This window comes from Podarcis cretensis (assembly GCF_951804945.1).
Source record: "Podarcis cretensis genome assembly, chromosome: 6".
NCBI lineage: Eukaryota > Metazoa > Chordata > Lepidosauria > Squamata > Lacertidae > Podarcis > Podarcis cretensis.
This window is the reverse complement of record NC_137175.1, coordinates 7,092,683-7,117,721: the sequence shown is the minus strand read 5'-3', so window position 1 is coordinate 7,117,721 and position 25,039 is coordinate 7,092,683. Positions and strand designations below refer to the sequence as shown.

The 25,039-nt window shown below is 46.1% G+C and overlaps 1 protein-coding gene across 2 annotated transcripts; it reads left to right on the top strand.

Moving 5' to 3' along the window:
* The first annotated feature begins 6,136 nt into the window (after nucleotides 1-6,136).
* LKAAEAR1 (LKAAEAR motif containing 1) lies at nucleotides 6,137-24,335 on the top strand. Of its 2 annotated transcripts, XM_079980096.1 has the most exons (6): nucleotides 6,137-6,281; nucleotides 9,822-9,943; nucleotides 12,243-12,584; nucleotides 17,933-18,055; nucleotides 20,161-20,197; nucleotides 24,119-24,335. In XM_079980096.1, the coding sequence occupies exons 3-6, from the start codon at nucleotides 12,291-12,293 to the stop codon at nucleotides 24,127-24,129; spliced, it is 465 nt and encodes a 154-aa protein (XP_079836222.1). In that variant the 5' UTR covers nucleotides 6,137-6,281; nucleotides 9,822-9,943; nucleotides 12,243-12,290; the 3' UTR covers nucleotides 24,130-24,335. The 2 variants fall into 2 exon arrangements, with proteins under 2 accessions (XP_079836222.1, XP_079836221.1); XM_079980095.1 differs by lacking the exon at nucleotides 24,119-24,335 and having other exon boundaries at nucleotides 6,141-6,281; nucleotides 20,161-20,400.
* The last annotated feature ends 704 nt before the right edge of the window (nucleotides 24,336-25,039 follow it).

The following is a 25,039-nucleotide window of genomic DNA, read 5'->3' as shown; positions in this document are numbered from 1 at the left end:
CTGCTAATCCTCATTAGCAGGCAAGCTCAACAAGCGATAGCCATCTCTCTCCACCTGACCCACAACAAAGGCAGCCTTTCTGTCATAGTGTTTGTGTTCTCGCCCCTCGGCTTCCCCTGGGGGAACTGAACTCTGCTGCTGTGACACAAATGACTGAAAGAACTTAAGCGTTTTATATTAAATCCTGCTAATGGGATGGCAGCAGTAGCCAAAAGTGTTCCCACCCCTCAAAGTGCACATTGCATCAGTTTTGTTTGCAAAGTTAGCCAGGTTGCTCGGCTGCCTTGAGGGTGGACCTGATAAGGACAAGCAGAGGGTCAGAGTCCCACAAGGGATCACAGAATCTCAGAACTGCAGAGTTGGAAAGGAACCCAAAGGTCATCTTGTCCAGTCCCCTGAAAAGCAGGAATTGCAGCTAAAGAATCCCCAGGAGATGGCCATCCAACCTCTGCTTAAAAACTTCCAAAGAAGGAGAGAGTCCACTACCTTCCACTATTGTTCCACTGTCAACACCATTCTTCCTGGTTGGGGATGGATAAAGTTCTCACGGCTGCCCCCTTTGGATTCAGTTATTCCTCTCACTGGCCCTCTAGAGAAAGGTGTCCCTTCCTTCCTTTATGTTTATAAAATGATGCATGGTCTGGAGAAAAGTGCTAGATGGCGGAGGCGCAGGTCAATTCTGTGTCCAGGGCAGCTGTTTACCAGCTCCATTTGGTATGCAGACGGAAACTCTACCTTCCCACGGACTGTCTCGCCAGAGTGGTGCATGCTCTAGTTATCTCTCGCTTGGACTACTGCAATGCGCTCTATGTGGGGCTACCTTTGAAGGTGACCCGGAAACTACAACTAATCCAGAATGTGACAGCTAGACTTGTGACTGGGAACGGCCGCCAAGACCATATAACAAGGGTCCTGAAAGACCTACACTGGCTCCCAGTACGTTTCCGAGCACAATTCAAAGTGTTGGTCCTGGCCTTTAAAGCCCTAAATGGTCTCGGTCCAGTATATCTGAAGGAGCGTCTCCACCCCCATCATTCTACCCAGACACTGAGGTCCAGCACCGAGGGCCCTCTGGCGGTTCCCTCATTCCAAGAAGCCAAGTTACAGGGAACCAGGCAGAGGGCCTTCTCGGTAGTGGCACCTGCCCTGTGGAATGCCCTTCAACCAGATGTCAAAGAGAAGAACAACTACCAGACTTTTAGAAGACATCTGAAAGCAGCCCTGTTTAGGGAAGCTTTTAATGTTTAACGGACTACTGTATTTTAATACTTGGTTGGAAGCCGCCCAGAGTGGCTGGGGAAACCCAGCCAGATGGGCGGGGTATAAATAATAAATTATTATTATTATTATTATTATTATTATTATTATTATTATTATGGTTTTTCCCTCGTATAATACTAGAATGGAGCCAGGAGCAGAAATGGGAGGCTGTGCATATATTCGGTCTTTACAGGCCTCTCTCATATCCTCTGAAAACAGTTTTTCATTCCCCCTTTTTTTTTTCAAAGCTTCATCATTCCTATTATGAAAATGCTCTTAGCTGATGTCCAATATTATTCACCTCTTAGGAGAGCATTTAAAGGGCATCGGGGGAAGAATGGAAATGAACAAAGAACCAATATAGAACAGTTTGGGGTTTTTTACAAACATACTAGTGTTTTGAAGTCATGAGTTGCAGGTCTCAGCACACTTTAACAATGACCCTGTGAAACAGTTAAAAATCACAGCAGCGATGCTGCCAGGTTCCTCTCTTGATCAGATTTGCAACATCTTCTGCTCTTCTGGTCTGGGCTTCCTCTTTAGTGACCCCCAATTTGAAGAAACCTCCCACCCCACCCCATCCCTGTGAGGTCAAATTATCTCCTTCTCTGCCACTGATCCATTGCCATTTAAAAACTTTAGCAAGTTTTCCCTTCCACTTCATCTTTTAGATTATTTTTTAAAAAATCCAGCTTCTTTGCTTTATTGCTGCTTTTGCATATATATTTTGATTTGATAGAGTGGTTGAAACTTTACTTATTGTTGGTGTTGCAACGTGCTTTTATATTCATCATTAGTTGCTTGGACATCCCCATTTGGCAATTGCAATTGCACACTGCAATTTTTGTGTGTGTGTCAACAAGAACCGGGATTCATGGGTTGTTTGGGGAGTGGGTATTACCTCTGACGGGAGACATGCAGTGGCGCAGCGTGGGTTGTCAGCACCCGGGGCAAGGCAAGTAATTTGCGCCCCCCTAACCCATGGATTTGCGCCCCCTAACCCTAACCCTCAGATGTTGCGCCTGGTGCGGCCGGCCCCCCCTGCACCCCCCACGCTACGCCACTGGAGACATGTCATGCTCCTTCTGGAGTAGTTTCTCCGCCTTTGGTCCCCACCCTGCACTTAGTTCTCTCCTGTGGCTCCTAGAAGCTGCCGGCATGAGACAGTGGCCAGAAGGGAGGGCTAAATGCATAAGAGGTTACAATGGATGGTCGGGTTGCGAACGTGATCCGTGTGGGATGCACATTCGCAACCTGCAGCGTTTGCAACCTACAGCAGTGCATCTGCGCATGCGCAGGTTGCAATTCGGTGCTTCTGCGCATGCACAAAGTGTGATTTAGCATTTCTGCACATGCGCAAAGCGCTATTTAGTGCTTCTGTGCATGCATGACCCCCCAAACCCGGAAGTAACCCATTCCGGTACTTCCGGGTTTCGGCAGGTCCGTAACTTGAAAAAACGCGACCTGAAGCATCTGTAATCTGAGGTATAACTGTATTATGTGTGGTGGGAATGTAAAATTATTTAAAAGGCCTGGGGGAAAACATATAAAGACCTGAAGAGAGTGTGGGAAAGGATTGTTGTTTTAAAAAATTGAAGTTATGATATTGAGAGGCAAAGGACTTGATGGACTTACTGAGTGAAATACTTTGTTCCTGTCTTTGAGAGTGGATCAAAAGGCCAAGACCAGCTAGCTTCTACAGAAGGAAGAAACCTCCGCCAAAGAAGAAGAAGATTGGCAAAATAAATTATTGAACTATGCAGGACAAATTAGCCAATTTGAAACCCGAGAAAGAAAGAGGGCTTTGAACTTTAAAGAAGGGGTAAAGGTTTATTGCATATTCTTCATGCTTTGTGTATAGACTTCCACATTAGTATAACTTTTAAAACTCATTTGTAATGAGGTGAAGAGGGTTTAAAAATTGAATTGTTAAGAATATAAAGTTTTATGAACATGCGTGAACAAATATTAAATAACGGAACCAAGAGGGGGAGTGGAGGGAAGTCAACCAAAAAATTATAGTTTGTGGTGTTATTTTCTTTTTTGTTTTTGTTATTTTTGGAAAATTAATAAAATGTTATTTTTTTTAAAAAAAAAAAAAAAGCATGAGACAGCAGCCACACCCCAGGAACCAGTAGCATGCGGTGAATTTTTTTGTGGGAAAACAATTAGGGCAGAGGAGCCAATTTGCGAGGGCGGTGTGGGGTGATGTCGCAAAGTTGGGCATTGTGCCACCTTCCCTAAGCCAAGCAGAAGCCTCCCAGGCTTTGGGAAGGAAGTGTCCAGACACTGACAGGATGTTATAGCCCTGCTGTCTCCTTCCCAAAGTTGGGAGGGCTTTGGGCAGGTGGTGGAATGGCTCTTGGACTCGTCGAAGCATTGAGCCACCCTCCGTAAACTGAGCAGAAGCTTCCTGGGCTTTGGGACGTGTGGGAATGTTCAGGGATGCAGGAGAGGATATATTGTTTGATTATAGCCTTTCCAACTTGTGTAAACAAGTTCACAATTTAGCAGAGTAACGTCCCCCTTTTTAAACTTACAGCGGATGCGTTTGCTCAAGCTCGCAAAAGCCTCTATAATAACTGTTCTGGTATTTTCCCCTTATTCCCTCATAAAAGATAAGACACGACACAGTCTTCTATAAAAGTATAAAAAAGAGTTTACTCACATTCAGTTCACAATCAGATCCCAGAAGGCAGACTTAGCTTAGAAAAGTAACATATGCCTGGAAACTATCCCATAAAGAGATAGTCCCTTTGTCCTCTCTTGGCTGCAGGCCAAGAGAGCATCTTTGGCTAAGCAGATGTTGCTTCTTCGATGCATGTGGTGAAAGAGAGAGAGAGATGGCTGCCCTGCCCTGTGCTTTTGTCGTTACCTGCACAGGTGAGGCCACGCCCACCTCTAGTCACATGCAGAGGAAGTCTGTCCCAGCCCAGAAGGAAACAGGAAGTTTACCTGCTGGCTGAACATTCCTCCTCATGTGTAAACATGTTCATTCTAGGAATGTTGTACTTGACTGCTCTTGTGTTTCACATCCCACAGGAAGGAGGCACCAGGGGAACATGTAGGGGACTAGCCTAGTTCCCCTAGTCCACTGACCGCATGCCACTGCCAGGAACAATTTCAACTGGCCAGCTAAATCAGGTGAGGGTAGCTGATGGGTCTCAAACCCTCCGTGAGTTGGGGACTTCCCCTGCTTGTGAAGACAGGCTGCAGCAGACTGAGAACAATAGTGGGTCCAAGGGTCAAGAAGATGGCTTCTGACTTCTGAACAGCAGAATGTAACATTTGACATAATAAACCAGAAATGGAAGCTGAGGGAAGTCAATAGGGAGGGGGAAAATTGGAAAATGAATGTTATTGATATTGGATATTGGTTATGAGAAAAAGAAAATTAATTTAAAAAAAATAAAGAGAAGAAGGTGGCTTCTGCGTGTGCTGTAGGAAGGAAGTGAGGGACAGTTGAGGATCATCAACCTGGGAAGGGACGCCATTGAGGAGAAGGAAAACTCTGGTCCTAAATCTCCGCTACCTTGCAGGACATCTTTGGGAGAAGAAAAGGTTAAGGAGTATACCCTACACAAATCTGGAATGGAGTCCCTAAGATGGTTGGACCTTAAAAGGACTGTTGTGTGTCATATGCCTGTTTACATTTCCAGCACAGTCCGCTGGGAACTTCTGTTTGTATATTGCTTTTGCTTTTTGCTGTTTTGCTGGAGACGAAGGGAAGCAGACATGTTTTTTCCTTTGTTCCTGAACTATGCTGAATAAATGCTGTAAATTATGCTTGCACATGTCTCTGCCTGCCACTTCCGTTGTGAGAATTTATTCACTCTGCTGATAAGAGCATGCAGAGCTTCTAAACGTATCTGAGGCTCGTGTCGCTGATTGATGCTGCTCCAAGGGAGCCCGGTGTTCGTCTGGCTACCGACCGGTGGCTGGAGCCAGCTGGGGGGGGCTGCCAAATGCCCCCATCTCCCCAGCAGTATCTCAAGACCTCCATACACACTGTCCACGCTTGTGCCTCAGGGACGTCACCTCAGTCCTGCTAACGCAACCGTTTGACTTCACCCTCAGAGGCACACTTCATGGTCTCTTGAGACAGACAGATGCAACCATTAGATAGAAACCAATTAGATAGAAACCAATGAATTTATTTTAATGCAATTGCTCCTAGAAGCCCCAGCCTCCAGTCACAGCCTCTAGGTATTCCCCACTCTACCCCACCCCCATTTCCCCCTCTGTTATTTTTAATGATTTTTATTGGTTTTACATATAATCACATTACATAACATCCTATCCTCTTATTTTATCTCTTTGGCTCAAGTGAGCCTAACGACTTCCCTGCCTCCCGTCTAATAGTTTACAAAATTAAACTTTGCATCTTTACATTTCGCTTCGTTTCCTATCCTTGTTAGAGCATTACCTAAAATATTAAATGACTCAGCCTGGATAGGCAGCAATTTCATCTTACAAATCTTCAGATAACCCCGCTAGTGATGTTAATTGCTTACAGTCGTCTTTCAAATATAATATGAATTTATTCCAGTCTTTTTGGAATGCTTGGTCTCACTGGTTCCAGGTTCATCCCATCAGTTTCGCCAGTTCTGCAAAGTCCATCAACTTCATCTGTTCATCTGTTGTTTCCATCTCTGGGCTAACAAAATTCTTGCCGCAGTTGATGCATATAAGAGCAATTTTTTAAATCTTGTCTCGGTATCTCTTTACTCACTATACCTGATAAAAAAGCTTCTGGGTTTTTTTAAACAAAAGTGTTTTTAAACATTTTGTTTAACTCACCATTTCCTTCTCAAAGTTTCAGTTCAGCAGGCTGGCAAGCAGCTGGCTTGCTGGTCAGTGCATGTGTGTGAAGACTGGGCAGACTGGGAGCCTCCTTGCCATTGTCTGAGTTGCCTGGCAACTAGGTTACCATGGAGACATTTGTACACTGGAGGCCTGGACCAAAAGGACGGACCAGTACAAGGCCCTGAGAGCCGCAGGAGAGGATGTTGACTTGGCAGGTGAGAGAAGGGTCACGGAGTGGGAGAAACAAAAAAGTGGGGTTTTGGGGGTAAGGGGGAGCCTAGGACCTTCTGTTTCACCCCTATATCACCACCCCACTCCTGTCCTTTCCCTCGTGGATGTATTTGCCTCTGCACAGGAAGGGGAAGAATTTTGACACAGTTTTCATTTAAAAGGCAAATCAGCCTACATTCTCACTGACCAAAACTATGCAAACTAAGACCCAGCTTTCCTTCAAAATCCGTGTTCCTCTGAATTTTGCAAGGCCAAATGATGTGTGCATATATACTGTCCAGGGTAAAGTGTGCCTTAAAATGCATATATTAGTGAAAAAAATATAACATATTAGGGAAGATTGCTTTGCAGAAATGTGTATATTGGGTAGAATGATGTGACATGTGTAGCAGGAGAAAACTCTGATGAATTTTCAAGGGACTTTTCAAGGGACCTTTTTTTAAAATCACACATGGGGAGAACAGATCTTAAGAGTGGAAAAATGAGAAACCGAGAGAAAGCAAAATTTGCCCATCCTTTTGGTTGGGGATAATTCAGACGGAAATCCCCAGGTGTCAAAACAGGTTATTTATGTATGCCACTACTGCGGCCCATGTTTTGTTAGCACAAAAATGGAAAACAAGTGAGGTCCCAACCAAAGAAGAATGGCAACTTAAGCTGAAAGAATCTGCACAGCTTGCAGACTGCACAATTAACATATAGAATATATTCTATATGTAATTAACATATAGAATAAGAGAACAAGAAGAACATATGTTTAGAGAAGATTGGAAAACGTTTATTGAATATATGGGGGGAAATTGTGTACACTTGGAAACATTGGCAGCATTAAGATAAATTCAACAGTGTAAATAAGTTTTGATGGATGCAACAATGGAATTCAGAATGGTTTAGTTTATGTAAAATATGCAGTGATTTATGCTATGCAAAATGAACCATGGAAAGAGAAGAAGGCAAGTCATTGATATCTTAAGGATGTTTAACTGAGTATTTTAAATTGCAAAACAAAAATTGATACTGTGTATATATATGAGAGAGAGAATGTTGGGATGCAAAGAATATGGGGATGTTGGGGCAATTTGTTGTTGTTTAGTCGTTTAGTCGTGTCCGAGTCTTCGTGACCCCCTGGACCAGAGCACGCCAGGCACTCCTGTCTTCCACTGCCTCCCGCAGTTCGGTCAGACTCATGTTTGTAGCTTCGAGAACACTGTCCAACTATCTCATCCTCTGTCGTCCCCTTCTCCTTGTGCCCTCCATCTTTCCCAGCATCAGGGTCTTTTCCAGGGAGTCTTCTCTTCTCATGAGGTGGCCAAAGTCTTGGAGCCTCAGCTTCAGGATCTGTCTTTCCAGTGAGCACTCAGGGCTTATTTCCTTCAGAATGGAGAGGTTTGATCTTCTTGCAGTCCATGGGACTCTCAAGAGTCTCCTCGAGCAATAATGGAGCAATTATGGAGTTTAACTGAGAGTATGCTGTGTGTGTAGTTTGGGCCTCTTCACTGGCTTATTATTTTGGCTCAAGCACTGCTTGGCAGTGACATACAGGAACAGGGCCAGTTTCATGGATTCAAACCCTGCTCTCCCAGGTCCTAGTCCCACCCTATAATCACAACACTACACCTGCCACTCATCCTCCAAAGCCTCCCAATGGGATTTTAATGGTGGGCAAATCACATTGCTTCATTTGAATGGGAGACAAAGTCAGCTCCCATCCATGGCGGCTGCCCGCCATCTTAATTTAAGCAAAATGCAATGCCCCAACCTTTAAATCCATAAGGTCTATGAGGCTGAGTTTTATAGATTTCATAGGACTATATAGGCTGGAGCATTGAATTTTGGGTAAATTAAGAAGGCTGGCAGCCACCAAGTATGGGAGCTGAGCTTTGCTCCCATTGAAAAATAGCACTGCCACTCACCGGCTCCTAAAATGAATGTCCGAGGGGCTGACAGAGAGGTGCAGAGAGGTGTCGCAGCTGGGTGTCATAGACTGGCTGAAGATAGATGAGTGATTAGAGGCACCAGCTGGGGAATCCCCAAGGGAAGAAGGTTCAGAACCAGGGGTTGGTGGTGGAAGGATGGCAAGTGGTCAGAGGGAGAAGACTTCAGGGAGGAGGCGTCGGAAGCTGAAGAGGCCACAGGGTTTCGTGAGCAGGAAGAAGTTGTGGCAGATGGCAGGTTAAACTTCAAGGCTGAAGCAGAGGCTGGAGTGGGATGGGGCCAGGAGACAGAGGGGCAGGCTGCTGAAGAAGCCAGGGTGTTGTCGTTGTCCCCTGTTACAACCAGCTCCCCTCCCCACTGGTCTTCTAGGACATGCAGAGAAATGAAAAGAGCAGAGCAGAGATTAGTTGTGTGCAGGTGCAGTCTGAGATTGCTTGGGGAAAGCCCGGAAGAGGAAGAGCCGTAGAGAGTGGTGGAACGCAGGGACCTTCAGCCCTCGTTGTTGGGATGCTGCCAAGAGACGGGGGTGTCTGGCAGGCCCCCAACTAGCTCCAGCCATCGGCCGGCAGCCGGGTGAAACTCTGGTTCTCAGAACAGCATCAAAACTGCTACTCAAGCCTCAGAAGCCTTCAGAGGCTTAAGCACGCAAGCCAGCAGAGAAAAAACTCTTTGCAGCAGAAGTAGCGGACAGAGACATGTGTAAGCATATTTACAGCATTTATTCAGCAGCAGGACAGTGGAAAAACATGTCTGCTTCCCTTCGTGTCCAAGCAAAACAGCAATAGCAAAAGCAATATACAAACGGAAGTTCCCAGCAAGCCTGTGCTGGAAGTAAACAGGCATGTGACACACACAACAGGCATGCCAGTTCCTTTTAAGGTGGAATGGAACTATATCCTAACACTCACAACTGCCTTGCTAGACCAAGACCTACTGGGAAGAGTTGCTAGGATCATCATCATCATTTTTTATTTGTATGCCACCTTTCCACAGTTAAAAAAACAATGCTCAAGGCGGCTTACAACATGACAAGATTTACATAATTACAAAAGTCACAAACAATAAATAAACCACATCAAAAAAAAAAATACACAACCAAATGGAAAACAATTTCCACATAAATCAAAATCTAAAACGGCATTATTATCACTGTTTAAAATGACATAGGTAAAAAACCCCAGCAATTTAAACAAAAAACAAAAACAAAACAAAACGGAGCCCTCTCTGCCCAGCGACAGCAGTGGCAGTAGTCCTTTATAGAGCCTATCAGGCCCCGCCCTAGGCCAGGTGGTGAGTGGCAGGACTGGGGCCCTCAAGCGCTGAGCAGGGATCACAAAACCTGCGCTGCTTTAGTTTCTTTGGGACACTGGTATTTTTATTGCTGACCTGAGCTTGATTCCAGCTCTTGACACTGGGTCAGGCTGGTGGGAGCTCCTGGGGGCTAGTGCTGGACCTCGCCAATAGCTGACACCAACCACAGCTAGGAAATTCACCATCAAAGTCACAGGTAACCTGTCCTGTCCACTTTTCCCATGGTGCACTCTGGAAAGCAAGGCATGACCTGCAGCTTTTCTCTTTTTGACCAACAGGGAAACTATTGTCTTGCATTGTATCTAAAGACTGGCTAACCGAGACTGAAGTTTTGTTCTTAAGGAAGTGGCTTTTTAAAAACAACAACACCACACACACTCACCATTGACTTTCCGCAAAGGTAAGTGTCATTACAAAGGGGTGTGTGAGTGTTTAATAGCAATATTTGCCCAGCCTTAAATGTAGTAAAGGCCTACCTTCCAGAGCTGGGGTGAGGATTAATGAGCAAGGTGGGGCTTAAGGAAAGTGCTGGACAAGTGGCAGGTAAAGGTAAAGGGACTCCTGACCATTAGGTCCAGTCGTGACCGACTCTGGGGTTGCGGCACTCATCTCGCTTTATTGGCCGAGGGAGCCGGCGTACAGCTTCCGGGTCATGTGGCCAGCTTGACTAAGCCGCTTCTGGCGAACCAGAGCAGCGCATGGAAACGCTGTTTACCTTCCCACTGGAGCGGTACCTATTTATCTACTTGCACTTTGACATGCTTTCAAACTGCTAGGTGGGCAGGAGCAGGGACCGAGCAACGGGAGCTCACCCCGTCGCGGGGATTCAAACCGCTGACCTTCTTATCAGCAAGTCCTAGGCTCTGTGGTTTAACCCACAGCGCCACCCGCGTCCCATAAGTGGCAGGTAGGATGATGCATTTAACAGAACAAGATAACAGGATTTATTTCCTTTGGGGAGTAAGCACTGGAAGCTAAGGTTGCCTTTGCCAATGGTGCCCCTCCAAGCGGCCGGCAGAGATGTGCCATGGGGCATGTGGGGAGCATCAGCGTGGGGAACCCAAACGACTCAACCAGGTGTCATGTAGCTGATGGGCAACGCAGGTCTCCGAGCCTGGTGGTTACCTGGCCCATGCAAGAACCTGCATGGAGCAGACAGGATCACATTCTGGACCTTCTGATTCTGTGATCTGCACAAGTGGCTCTCCATGGCTGGCTTCTCCCATCCAAATGTTCCAGCAATACTTTTTTAAAAAATGTTTCCGTTCTTGGACAGGGTTTTGTAAGAGCAACACCCCCTGTAGCAAATCTATGCCTGTGTCCATCTGCAAGTTCCGGCTGTGAGCCATCACGCCTTCCAGCCCAAAAGATGCTTGCTGGACGAGACGTGGTTCGTCAGAAGCCAGGGCAGAAAACGCCACAGGCGCTGACTTGGCACTGAGGAGTTATCCGCTTCTAGCTTGTGGCTGAAATTCTAGTTAAAAGGCTCTGGTGTCACCCATGAAACCGCTTCCTCTTTCTTATCTGAAACATGCTGTGTAATTTCTTGCCAGCAGGCTCAGGAGACCCTGGCAATGGGGAGCGTTTTCCTCTTTTGACACATCTTTCTATTTCGTTTTCTCTTCTCTTCCCTTCGTATATCTGTTGTGGTTTTAGGATGGCCAGCTTTTCAGCCAGACCCTCAAGCCTCTTTTTTTGCTGTTCGGCTTGATCTGAAACTGTTAGCAGGGGATACTGTTTGCTTCCACGCCATGAAAAGCATCAACTGCTGGCGGCTGCAGAGCCCAATGAAAAGCAGGCAGCCCTAGGCATCAGTCTTTCTGCTGTTATCTCAGGGGTGGGAAACTCAAAATTGGGAAGATAAAGTGGGCAGGGAGAAATAGTGAGGGGGGCTTGGTCAGGCCCCTGAACTGGGCATTAGACACCCCTGATGTACAGAGTTGGGAAGCATAATACATTTCAAGTGTTATTTCAGCGTTTTAAATAGCCTTGTGTTATTGTAACTCGCTCTACGCGGGGCTGCCCTTGAAGCTGACCCAGAAACTCCAGCGGGTGCAGAATGCCACAGCGAGGCTCCTTACAGGGTCGTTGCCATGGGATCACATTCATCCAGTGCTTTACCAACTGCACTGGCTCCCAGTGGTGTACAGGGTCAGGTTTAAGGTGCTGGTTTTAACCTTTAAAGCCCTATGAGGCCTAGAACACTTGTACCTACAGGACCGCCTCTCCTGGTGTGCCCCGCGGAGGACCTTAAGATCCACAAATGACAACATTTTGGAGGTCCCAGGTCGCAAGGTGGTTAGATTGGTCGCAACTAAGGCCAGGGCCTTTTCGGTACTGGCCCCGACTTGGTGGAACGCTCTGTCACAAGAGACTAGGGCCCTGCAGGACTTGACATCTTTCCACAGGGCCTGCAAGACAGAGCTGTTCTGCCTGGCCTTTGGTTTGGACTCAGTCTGGCCCTTATGTTTTCCCTCCCCTTATGGTTTTGATCTATGGGCTACTTTTAAAACGAGGCTGCATTTTAAATTGCATTTTAACCTGTATTTTAAATTGGTTTTTTTCTCCTATTATGATTTTACTGTAATTTTACTGGTGTTAGCCGCCCTGAGCCCAGCTCTGGCCGGAGAGGGTGGGGTATAAAACAAATGTATTATTATTCCCATGGTCAAGCTGTTTGGTTTTCCTCTCTTCCATAGCCCTCCTGCCAAGAATCAATCCAATCTAAGTTGGCGAGATAAGCAAAGATGTCCAAAGGCGGAGCGCTCCAGAGAAATAAGTTCACCGTGCGACACCAGAAGCGCTCGAGCGCCAGCGAAACGAACAAGATGACTCCGGCGCAGATGGCGCGCTACTTGGCCTTTGCTGACCCCAGTCAGCCCAAGGTGAAAGAGATGCTGGCTGCCGTCCTCATGAAGGACAGGAATTTGGTGCCGGAAGAGGAAAAGGTGGCGGAACAGAAGAACCTCATTGGGGTCCTAAAGGCCACTGAGGCTCGGAACCGGCTCCGGAACACGAGGCTCCAGTACCAGAATCTGAGAGTGAGTTTGTATGGGGTTAGGGGAGGGGGGGGGGCGATGTCAGGGATGGGCTAGATGAGGAGGAGAGCTGGAGTCCAACTAACCAAGAGGAAACCATATTTCTCCATTCTCTCAGCCCTATGGGCTAGCTTAGATTGTGTCACGGTCCGGTTCATGGGCAATCGAAGTCCCGGCAGGGGACGTCAGGAGCGGGGGCAAGATGGCGGGGTGGGAGCAGGAACGGGGGTCCAGAAGCCAGGAGTCAGGAAGCCAAGAGTGGTCAGAGGGTCAGAGAGCTAGGAGTCAAGAAGTCAAGGCTCCAAGGGTCAGGAAGCAAGGAGTCACGAAGTCAGGGGTCTGAGGATCAAGAAGCAAGGAGTCACGAAGTCAGGGGTACGAGGATCAAGAAGCAAGGAGTCATGAAGCCAAGGGTCCAAGGATCAAGAAGCAAGGAGTCACGAAGTCAAGGGTATGAGGATCAAGAAGCAAGGAGTCACGAAGCCAGGGGTCTGAGGATCAAGAAGCAAGGAGTCACGAAGCCAGGGGTCTGAGGATCAAGAAGCAAGAAGCAAGGAGTCACGAAGTCAGGGGTTCAAGGATCAAGAAGCAAGGAGTCACCAAGTCAGGGGTCCGAGGATCAAGAAGCAAGGAGTCATGAAGTCAGGGGTCCAAGGATCAAGAAGCAAGGAGTCACCAAGTCAGGGGTCCGAGGATCAAGAAGCAAGGAGTCATGAAGTCAGGGGTCCAAGGATCAAGAAGCAAGGAGTCACCAAGTCAGGGGTCCGAGGATCAAGAAGCAAGGAGTCATGAAGTCAGGGGTTCAAGGATCAGGAAGCAAGAAGCCAAACGCAGCAAGGCAAGAAGCATGTTGCTGTGGCAAAGAGCCAAAGGGAAATGCTGACCTTATATCCCTTCCTGGCTCTTGCCACCAGGTGCTGTGAGTTAGCAATCGGCCTCACCTGTGCGGCCGTGCCTTGCTTCTTCAGAACAAACTTAGGAAGGCCCCAGTCCTGCAAAGTCCTATTGGTCACAGGGCCTGACTCCTGCACGCACTCCTGACAGATTGAGTGTGAGCAACTGGCCCAAGGTCACCCATTGAGCTTCATGGCTGAGTGGGGATTTGAACTGCAGTATCCCAGGTCCTGAGGGGACGCGGGTGGCGCTGTGGGTTAAACCACAGAGCCTAGGACTTGCCGATCAGAAGGTCGGCGGTTCGAATCCCCTCGATGGGGTGAGCTCCCGTTGCTCGGTCCCTGCTCCTGCCAACCTAGCAGTTCAAAGGCACGTCAAAGTGCAAGTAGATAAATAGGTACCACTCTGGCGGGAAGGTAAACGGCCTTTCCGTGCGCTGCTCTGGTTCGCCAGAAGCGGCTTAGTCATGTTGGCCACATAACCCGGAAGCTGTATGCTGGCTCCCTCGGCCAGTAAAGTGAGATGAGCGCCGCAACCCCAGAGTCGTCCACGACTGGACCTAATGGTCAGGGGTCCCTTTACCTTTTACCCAGGTCCTAGTCCAACACTTTAGCCACTATGCTAAATCGGCATGTAGTATCATAGAGTACTGTGCACCCTGACTTCAGTAGGGTGAGGATGTTTACCAATCTACTTCCAGCAAGAAAATATCTTTGGCTGCTCCTGCTTGCCCTGTGGCCTCTAGCCTCCAACACTCATTTTCATCTCACAATAGGGGCATCTACTTCATCCTGAGAGCCACAAAGAGGTTGGGAAACGGAAGCACCGTTCATGGGGACGTAGCCAGAGACAGCAAGGGGGTGTGACAGAAACAGCCCAGAATTCCTGGTCCATGCACAAATTTAATTTTTTAGGCATTGGGAAGTGTTATTGCATGCCATTCCTAAATGCAAACCCTGGGAAAGCTCCATCGAGACCTATTGGAATAACCTGTCAACGCACTATCAATGCCCCTCCAACTTTCCCTGCGTAATCCCCGTGAGAAAGCTAGTTCTGGAAAAGTTGCTTATTTTAGACCAGACCGCCCCCATGGAAGGTATTTTCTCTCTCTTGCTCGTTCGCTCTATAATCCCAAACAACATGATGTCATAACTTGGCCCCTGCTGTAACGCTGGGCTTGTTATTTACAGCTCTTGCCATAAAATATGCTATAGTTAGCAAGCTTGGAACAGGACTTTGCAGACGCTGCTGCTGCTACTGTCAAAACAAAGCCTTTTCTGTCCTTCCAAGGCTGGGGCTATTCTGGCCAGTGAAACAAAGTCTCTCTCTTGGGGGTCTTTAACTGGCAATAAACAACGACCCGCCCTTTGCAGACTCCCAAAAACTTGGCAACAAGCAGCGCAATATGTACACAGAGATGCATCTCCCAAGCAAACCCAGTGGCTTTCCAGGGATTATGCCTGGGGTGATGGTTAGGTTTAGGCAAACGGACGTGACAGGGCCGGGTGTTTGCGACACTGGAGCCCAATGAAATCAGTTTGGGTTCAAGTTAGCTGTGACGACGGCCGGGGAGAAATGCCATTTGCATTTAAAGGCAAACCTCATTTGCACTTTCTGTAGCAACGGGAGCACAAAAAACCGCAGCCATCCTTCAGAATGCGCACTTCTCCAAATTTTGCAATGCTGTCCTCCATCGAAAGAGTGTGTCGAAAACTGCACACGCTGGAGTAAAGTGTTCAGCAAAGGGCATATATTCATGTAAATCTCATTGCAGTATGTATTCTATTACTTAACCCCTGTAAAACTGGCTAAAAATTATAAACTAACATTGGAGATGTAAGGTATCAGAGGGATCCTTATATCATGTATGGTGGGGATGTGATAAAATTAAGAAATTTTGGGGAAATATACATGAGGAACTGAAAATATGTTTAAAACAACAATAGGTGAGAAGCTGGAAAAATTCCTTTTAGGAATTATTACAAATGACATCCCAAAAGACATGAAGAGAATCTTTTTATATGCAACAGCTGCCACAAGGTTATTGACTGCAAAAAAATTGGAAATCAGAAGAAGTACCAACATTGAAAGATTGGCAAAATAATTTTTTTTGAAATGATTGAATTAGCAAAAATGACGGCAACAATTAGAATGCAATCCAATCAAAATCTCAAACAGGAATGGAAAAGTGTAGAAGAATACGTGACCAAAAGATGCTCCAACAAGAATTTATTGTTATGTATAGACTGATTTCACAAAGTTAAGCAGATATATAAGAATGAATGTTTAATTATTAAGATACAAAATAACAATCTCAATAATAAAGTTACAAAATAATAACAAGGAAGTCACGCACGGGTGAAGGGAAGACACAGGGCAAGAAATAAGAAATGGATAAATGTTGGTACGTAATGAAATGTGAAAATGTGAATTTACGAATATAATGTATATGTATCAATATGTAAAGATTTCATATATGTATTGCAACATTAATAATAGATAAATTAAGTGCAAAGGAAGGAAGGAAGGAAGGAAGGAAGGAAGGAAGGAAGGAAGGAAGGAAGGAAGCTGCTTTGCAGGGCGAGTTAATCTTCACCCTTTCCTCTCCCAACGCAATTCTGAATTCCTCCACCAGCAGCAGCACTACAGTTAGAGGGAAAGCTCCCATTGGTAGCAATGGGAGCTTTCTCTGCTTCCAAAGGCTAATTGCAGTGCAGGCGGGATTTTGATGGAATCACAATAGGGGAGGGCAAGGATAAACCTCCCTCCCCATACACTGTGGTCCTGATGAAAACCCTCCACCCTGAACCTAGTACTATTTTTTAAACTTTACGTGTGGTTGCCAAGCATGAATGGGGAGCAGCTTTTCCCAACCAGGCGCCCTCCAGATGTTCTGGACTGCAACTTGCATCGGCCCCAGCCAGAACAGGTGTGCTGATGGGTGTTGTGCCTGTGAATACTTTCTTTATCCTGAGCAAACCGTTTTGTATGATTGGCTTTTCGGACTGATGAAGCCTGTAGCGAAACCTGTAATATATCCGGAGAACAGGTCTCCTTTTGCCCACTTGCGTTATTCTCACCAGAGTGGTGGCTTTGATTTTCCTTCCTGTGATTAACCCATGCATACAGCTTTGTGTTTCCAACTCAAGACCCATTGAAGAACATCTCATCCGGTTCAGTCTTTGAAAAACAGCTTTGAAAAACTTTTTCATATTCTCCACTGTGCTGCCCTTGCCATTGTAGCAGCACGGGGTTGCCATTCTGCGATTGGACTTACACTACTTGTTGAACGGTTCATTTATCCAGTCTGTATAAGATTTACTGCACATGTAACTTGTTCAGATGGGATGCAGGTGACGCTGTGGGTTAAACCACAGAGCCTAGAGCTTGCCGATCAGAAGGTCGGAGGTTCAAATCCCTGCGACAGGGTGAGCTCCCGTTGCTCGGTCCCTGCTCCTGCCAACCTAGCAGTTCGAAAGCACGTCAAAGTAGATAAATAGGTACCGCTTCGGCGGGAAGGTAAACGGCATTTCCGTGCACTGCTCTGGTTCACCAGAAGAGGCTTAGTCATGCTGGCCACATCACCCGGAAGCTGTACGCCGGCTCCCTTGGCCAATAAAGCGAGATGAGCGCCGCAACCCCAGAGTCGGCCACAACTGGACCTAATGGTCAGGGATCCCTTTACCTTTACCTTTAACTTGTTAAGATAGAGTTGTACATTTATCCACTCCTACTTTATCTCCAGGCTTTGTCTTGCACATGGCACCTTAGTATGTTTGTTGTTTAAATGGTTACAAGTCTATCTCTATTCTAGCTATTATTCTAGTAAATTTGGTTTTATACTTATAAGCCAGTTTGTGGTGGTGTTGTTTTGTTGTATTATTATTACTGTCACCACATTTGATATATACTTTGTATATATATGGGACGCAGGTGGCGCTGTGGGTTAAAGCCTCAGCGCCTAGGACTTGCCGATCGAAAGGTCGGCGGTTCGAATCCCTGCGGCGGGGTGCGCTCCCGCTGCTCGGTCCCAGCGCCTGCCAACCTAGCAGTTCGAAAGCACCTCCGGGTGCAAGTAGATAAATAGGGACCGCTTACCAGCGGGAAGGTAAACGGCGTTTCCGTGTGCGGCTCTGGCTCGCCAGAGCAGCGATGTCACGCTGGCCACGTGACCCGGAAGTGTCTCCGGACAGCGCTGGCCCCTGGCCTCTTAAGTGAGATGGGCGCACAACCCCAGAGTCTGTCAAGACTGGCCCGTACGGGCAGGGGTACCTTTACCTTTTACCTTGTATATATATGTGTGTATATATATACTTTGAATTAAGAGTACCACCTTGTTTGGCACTCAGGATTGGGAGAGAGGGCTGCCATTCAGAGTAGCCAGCACTGGACCAAAGGTCTGGTTCAGTCCAAAGCAGCTTCAGTCCTTCATTCATTTCATTCTCTTTTGACTCCAGGCACAAGAGATCAACTTCCTGATCTCCTTCCAGAGGAACGCTAAAGGTGCTGTGAGGCTCGAGGTCTTCCTCCCACCCAGGAAGAGCCTTAGAAAACTAGCAGACTGCATGAACACAGTCCAGGTATGTTGAACGCACAAACTGGCAAAAAGTTCCTTCCCATTGACATATCTCTCCATTTCCTGGTTCTGAAAGGGGGGCCCATCAAGAAAGAAGGTCGCTTAGAAATGTGGGGCTGCGCAACTCCCTCCACAGACAGCGTGCACATGTCGTTGCAGAATATCGAGGAGGCCCGGCCCCTCCTTTAATTTTTTTTTGGGGGGGGTCCTAGACCACTCGTGGAAGCCCCTAAATGGTGCCCCTGATTCATATGGTGGACCGTTTCCTGGGAAGACGAAGTGATGGACATCATCTTCAGTGGTTCTTTAAAAGCATTCAGCTAACTCACTGTGGCTGGATCCATTGATAGTTAAGGGAGCCAGCTGGGTCAGACCAGTGTCTAGTCCAGCAACCTGTTCTCACAATGGTTTACTAGATGCCTATGGCAAACCAGCAAGCAGCACCTGAGCACAAGAGCCTTCTCCACAATCCCATGGATCACAGCAACTCTTATTCAGAAACATTCCTGCCTCCAACTGTGGAGGCAGAGCCACCACAGCTAATAAATAGCCTTCTCTTCCATGAATTTGCCCAATCCTCTAAATGTTGGAAATGTAATGAAAAGGAAGGAACTTTTTATCACATGTGGTGGGAATGTAAAAAAGTGAAAAAGTTCTGGGAAATGATATATAATGAGATGAAAAAGATGTTGAAATGTACATTTATTAAGAAACCAGAAGCATTTTTACTTGGCGTTGTAGGAGATGATATTAATAGACAGGATTGTAAGTTGTTTTCATACGCAATGACGGCAGCAAGAATACTATTGGCACAAAAATGGAAGCAAGAAGAATTACCAACAAAAGAAGAATGAAGGATGAAATTGATGGACAATGCAGAACTAGATAAATTAACAGGAAGGGTTCGAAACCTGCGAGACCAGAAATTCTTAGAAGGCTGGAGTAAATATACGAACTATTTGAAAAGTAATTGTAATGAACAGATTACGCTAGTAGGACTGCAAGAAGTTTTGTAAGGAGGACTATTTGAAATATTGCAAGAAAGACTATGAGGAGAGTTATTAGTTCATGATAATTAAGAGTAAAAGAGAAATTAAGAAATGCAGAATAAGTGATAAAGAATGAAAAATCATCAGAGGTGTTGACGGAAGTCTAAAATATTGTATAAGGTAAGAAGTTATGTTATATGATTTTTGGAAATGATATGTTATAAAAACCAATAAAATGTATATTTAAAAAATTGCCCAATCTTCTTCTTCTTCTTCTTCTTCTTCTTCTTCTTCTTCTTCTTCTTCTTCTTCACAAACTTTACTGAGCACAGTGGTACCTTGGTTCTCAAACTTAATCCATTCCAGAAGTCCTTTCCAAAACCAAGGTGAACTTTCCCATAGAAAGTAATGCAAAACGGATTAATCCGTTCCAGACTTTTAAAAACAACCCCTAAAACAGCAACTTAACATGAATTTTACTATCTAACAAGACCATTGATCCATAAAATTAAAGCAATAATCAATTTACTGTGCTATAAAATAAAGGAGACAGTATTGTAGATGGCAAAAATGATTATTCACACAGTCATAAAAACAAATTAGCCGAAAAGTCCTCAAAAACAAAAATGCAAAATAAATAGCAAAAGCAAAAGAGCAAACTTAATCCATTCCGGAAGTCCGTTGGACTTCCAAAATGTTCGAAACCAAGGTGCAGCTTCTGATTGGTGCAGGTGCCCCAAAAACAATACCTGACAACCGCATCGGATATTTGCTTCCAAAAAACATTTGAAAACCAGAACACTACTTCCGGGTTTTCGGCGTTTGAGAATCAAGGTACCACTGTATCTTAAAAACAGTTACCAAATTTATTTGTCTTCCAAGACAAATACATGTACAGATGTGAAGTCTTGCGTGCTGCCATTCACAAGGTATCAAAACAAACTTGGAGAATCTTTTACATTACAAATTCAGCTCACAATCTGCAGGGTGGACTTCAGATAATTTCTTAACCGGTGACTGCTGCAACTGAAATGGACATGGGATTGCTTCTGTTACTGTTGATAATAAACAATGCGAACCAAGACCATCTGCACACTGTTTGCTTTGCTTTGCTTTACAGAGAAGCCGAATTGAAGAGATTCTGGAAGATGAAACGGGTGAGGTCTATATCAGAAAGCCTTGAAACCCCACATAGGACAAGGCAGTATAAGGGGAGGAGACTATGGATGGAAGCCAGACAGAGATCAAATCTCTGGACAGCTCCAACTTAGAAAAACTATTGCTGTTCAATAAACTTCATGGAATATTATCCATGACTTAAGACAAAAAACAAAAAACCTCATAGTTAGGAATGGGCAAATCTGTTTCAGCTCCATGTTATTTTTGCATGTGTTCACCCAAAAGTCTGTTCCATTCCATTTTTTCCCCATTAATCTTCAAGATCTCCAAATATATATTGCATTTAAATGTGCATTTTAGGCTGCAATGGGACCTCTCAACAGTTGTGTGTAAGGCTGCACGGTCAAGATGCAATTTTTGAAAACGATGAATTGTTAAAAATTTTGGGTACTTTTAAAAAGAAACGATCGTGGCTAAACATTCAAGAAGTACAAACAGCTGGCCAGTAACTTAACTGACAGATCTGCACCATGGTCAGAGAGGTCCTGATCAGCAAAGATGGGATTCTCTCTCCAATTTGCAGCTCTGCCTTTCAAATCAATGTGTGTGGTGCAGGGCCTAAAGCATCCTTTGCCAATCTGGTGCATGGCTCTGCTTGCTGAGGCTGATGGCAACTGTCATTCAAAACATCTGGAGGGTACCAGAGTGGCAAAGGCTTGCTAGAGCATTATGTCTGGGGTGGGAGATGCCGGTTAGAGGAATGCTGGACCTGAGATTAGTCATCTCTTGTTACAGACATGCTTTTCAGTTCAAAAACCTTTTGGTACTGAAGACCTATCCTTTGGTGCAGTCCTGTGCCTAGTTAGCAAAATAGCTGAGCATCAGACTTGCAGAGTTTGCTGTGCTCTGTAGAGACTGAATTCCTTCCATTTAAACCCTGTGCAAAACATGCAATCCTGTGCATGCTTAGCCATGAATGTGGGACTAACAGCATCTTCATTCCATTGGTGATGCATGTGAAACCTTGTGAGACGCAGACACTGGCCCCAATCCCCATCCGTCCCCACCTCCTTGCTTCCTCCTCTGTCAATTTTGTATTTTCTGCCTCCCCACCCAGCAACCATAGAGCCTGTAACAACTACTAGGCTCTCTCTTCAACCCAAAATAAAGCAGGGGGTCAACATGCAGCTAGGTGGTCCCTGGTCCATGAGATAGTGCCCCCCCCCCATCTACAGAGAATGAGGCCGGCAGGAGTCATTGCATGAATGAGATGACTTCACAGGATTTAAATGTTTAGAACATGTTCCTATATATGCCTGATTCTAAGGTTTAACAATAGGAAAGTAGATTCTACCAGGCTCATTAAAAAGCACAGGTAATGGTAAAGGGACCGCTGACCGTTAGGTCCAGTCGCGGATGACTCTGGGATTGTGCCGCTCATCTCGCTTTACTGGCCGAGGGAGCTGACGTACAGCTTCTGGGTCATGTGGCCAGCATGACTAAGCCGCTTCTGGCAAACCAGAGCAGTGCACGGAAACGCCGTTTACCTTCCCGCCGGAGCGGTGCCTATTTATCTACTTGCACTTTGACGTGCTTTTGAACTGCTAGGTTGGCAGGAGCAGGGACAGAGCAACTGGAGCTCACCCCGTCGCAAAGGATATGTCTAAACCGCACCACTTCATAGGATCATAGAACTGTAGAGTTGGCTGTGGTCTAAACCACTAAGCCTCTTGGGCTTGCCGATTAGAAGGTTGGCGGTTCAAATCCCCACAACCGAGTGAGCTCCCGTTGCTCTGTCCCCAGCTCCTGCCAACCTAGCAGTTCAAAAGCACACCAGTGCAAGTAGATACATAGGTACTGCTCCGTAGGGAAGGTAAACAGCGTTTCCATGCACTCTGGCACTTGTCATGGTCCTCCATGCACCAGAAGCGGTTTAGTCCTGCTGGCCACATGACCCAGAAAGCTGTCTGTGGACAAATGTCAGCTCCCTTGGCCTGAAAGCGAGATGCGCGCTACAACCCCATAGTCACCTTTGACTGGACTTAACCGTCCAGGGGTCCTTTACCTTTACCATCTAGTCCAACACCATGCAATGCAGAAATCACAGCTAAAGAATCCCTGAAAGATGGCCCTTCAGTCTCAGTTTTGAAACCTGCAGTGAAGGGGAGCCCAGCACATTTTGTGGTCGTCCGTTCCACAGCTCTTACCGTCAGAAAGTCCTTCCTGATGTTTATCCAGAATCTCATTTCTTGTCATTTGCATTTGTTTGTAATTTGTGTTGTGTTGGTTTTATGCACCGGTTTAACTTGCCATGCCTTCCCAGGAAGAATTCTGGGGACTGAAGTTTCTCAAGGTGCCAAAGATTGTTTTTCTTCTTCCCCTACAAAGCTACACTTCTCAGCGTTCCAGGGGAGAGGGGCTTTTGCCAAACCATGTGAATGGCATAATATATACTGTATTTTTCGCTCCATAAGATGCACTTTTTTCTTCCTAAAAAGTAAGGGGAAATGTCTGTGTATAGTCCCTGGAGCTGAATTGCCCAGGGGCAAAAAGATCATGCTTTTTTTTTTTTTTTTTGAAAGAAGGAAGTGGGTGCTGAAACAAAGCCGCTGATCAGCAAGCCATCAGGAGGGAGATAAGGGACGCTAGCAATAAAAGAGGCTACCTGGGAGGTAAAAGCCCATGGATCCTCAGGATTTTTGCATTGGGTCACCCCAAATTCACCATCAGATCACATAGCATGTCCATGGCTACAGCCTGCACCAAAACAAATCACATACCCACTGTTGTGTGGGGCCGCAATGGCAAAAAAACGTGGTTACAAAGCATGGATCCACAGGATTTTTGCATTGGGCTACCCCAAACTCACCGTCAAATCACATGTCTGTGGCCACAGCATGAACCACAAAAATCATACATGCACTGTTTCGTTCAGAATATTTTTTTTTCTTGTTTTCCTCCTCTAAAAACTAGGTGTATCTTATGGTCAGGTGCGTCTTATGGAGTGAAAAATACGGTATATATGCCCGAGGGGTCAAGTTCATATATCTTTTGTATATGAATGGATAGAAAAGGCTACTTCCAAGTCCATATCAGTTTCACATGTGTTCATTGCCTATGTCCCTTCCACCTTCCTTTCTGCATGAAAATTGGCATTTAAACCGATATTTGGCTACGTATATTTTCGCCACATATGTGAGGGTGTCTCAGTGTACCCAATGCATATATCCCTCCGACATGCACAATTTTATCAGTGCTTCTTGGTTGTTTCCTGAGCCAAGGACATCACTGCACAATTCAGTGAAGTGCAAAATCCGAAGGAGGTTATGCGAATTGTGAACAGCCCTGAGACCTACAGGTATGGGGCGGTATATAAATAAAATAAATAAATCAGATAAATAAATAAATACAAGCTCCCTGCCCTCCACACGTGTGTGCATGTTGCATCTGAAACTGACTGAGCCAGCCATTGTAATGGCCCAATAACCCAATAAACCTGGGAACTGTTGCAAGGGAGAGATGGAAACTTCACCGCTTTGCGAAAACTCCAGTTCTTGGGAATCTTACGGGAAAGCCATGCAGGACCCAGGGGTGGGGAACCTCAGCCCCCAAAAACCTAATATTGGCCTCCTTTTACTCTTAAGAATGCCTGTTTGCTGGCCTGGGTGGAGGACCAGGAGAGGTGAGTGTAGGAACGAGCCTACGGAACAAAGCTGAAATTTACATTCGTTGCTCTACCCATTTTGACCTCTGGTCCTGCCTCACTGCTGGCATGTGCCCACATCAGTCCCCAAAGCTTGCCCAGAAAGGAATGTAGCCCTTGAAAAAGGTTCCCCGCCCCTGATAAATCAAATCTGCATTGTTAACAGGCAATGACCAATATTCCCCTGGTATGACCTGTCTTTTGAAACGGGTTCTCAAGTGCTAAACGCTCTGTCTGCTCTCTTTTGCCGCTTCAGCGAGATTCTAGGGCAACCGCCCTCTGGAAATAGGTCCCCGTTTCCTTTGCCACAATCAGGGCTCTTGGCGATGAGCGCTTGGCCTTGTGCTGAACCAAGGGGAGTGTAGCTGCTCAGACGTCTGTAGAGCCTCTAAGCGTGAATAGGTCGCTTTTTTGCATATGTAAAGATAGTCACCATGTATATACCCATGTTCCAATAAAGGCAACCGACCCAGCCTGGAATTGCAGCTTCTATCTTATTTCTCCTTTGCTCACTAGTCTTTTGGTGGGGTTCGCTAGGGCTGAGCCACCGTGACTTTCCACAATTCACCATCCCAGTTTGTCCTGACCGCCATGACTCTGATGTACCCAGGAGCATAGTGTGGGGAGGGCCAGGGGGCCCCAACCCCTTCTTTGAATGGTCACCTGGCCAGTGTTGAGGTATTGTGCCCACAAAGGACCGTGTCATGGCCCCATGAACCCTCTGTGTCCCAGAAGACACCCAGGAGAGAAAGTTCCCCAAGTGCAATTGATTATTGTTGCCCAGTGCATTTTGGAAACAATAACTTCTTCTTCTTCCTCTTCCTCCTCCTCCTCTTCTTCTTCCTCTTCTTCTTCCTCCTCCTCCTCCTCCTCCTCTTCTTCTTCCTCTTCTTCTTCCTCCTCCTCCTCTTCTTCTTCTTCTTCCTCTTCTTCTTCTTCCTCCTCCTCTTCTTCTTCCTCCTCCTCCTCCTCCTCTTCTTCTTCTTATCCTGCCCTTCACCCTAAGGTCCCAGGGCGGGTTTCAACATTAAAACACAGTATTAGAAAAAGTTTAAATCAACCTACAATCACAAAAATGAGGTGGATTCGAAAAATAAAGAACTCCTTTCCTCCGAGACAATCCCCTGCAAATACACACACACACACACACACACACACACCATATTGGCCCGACAGT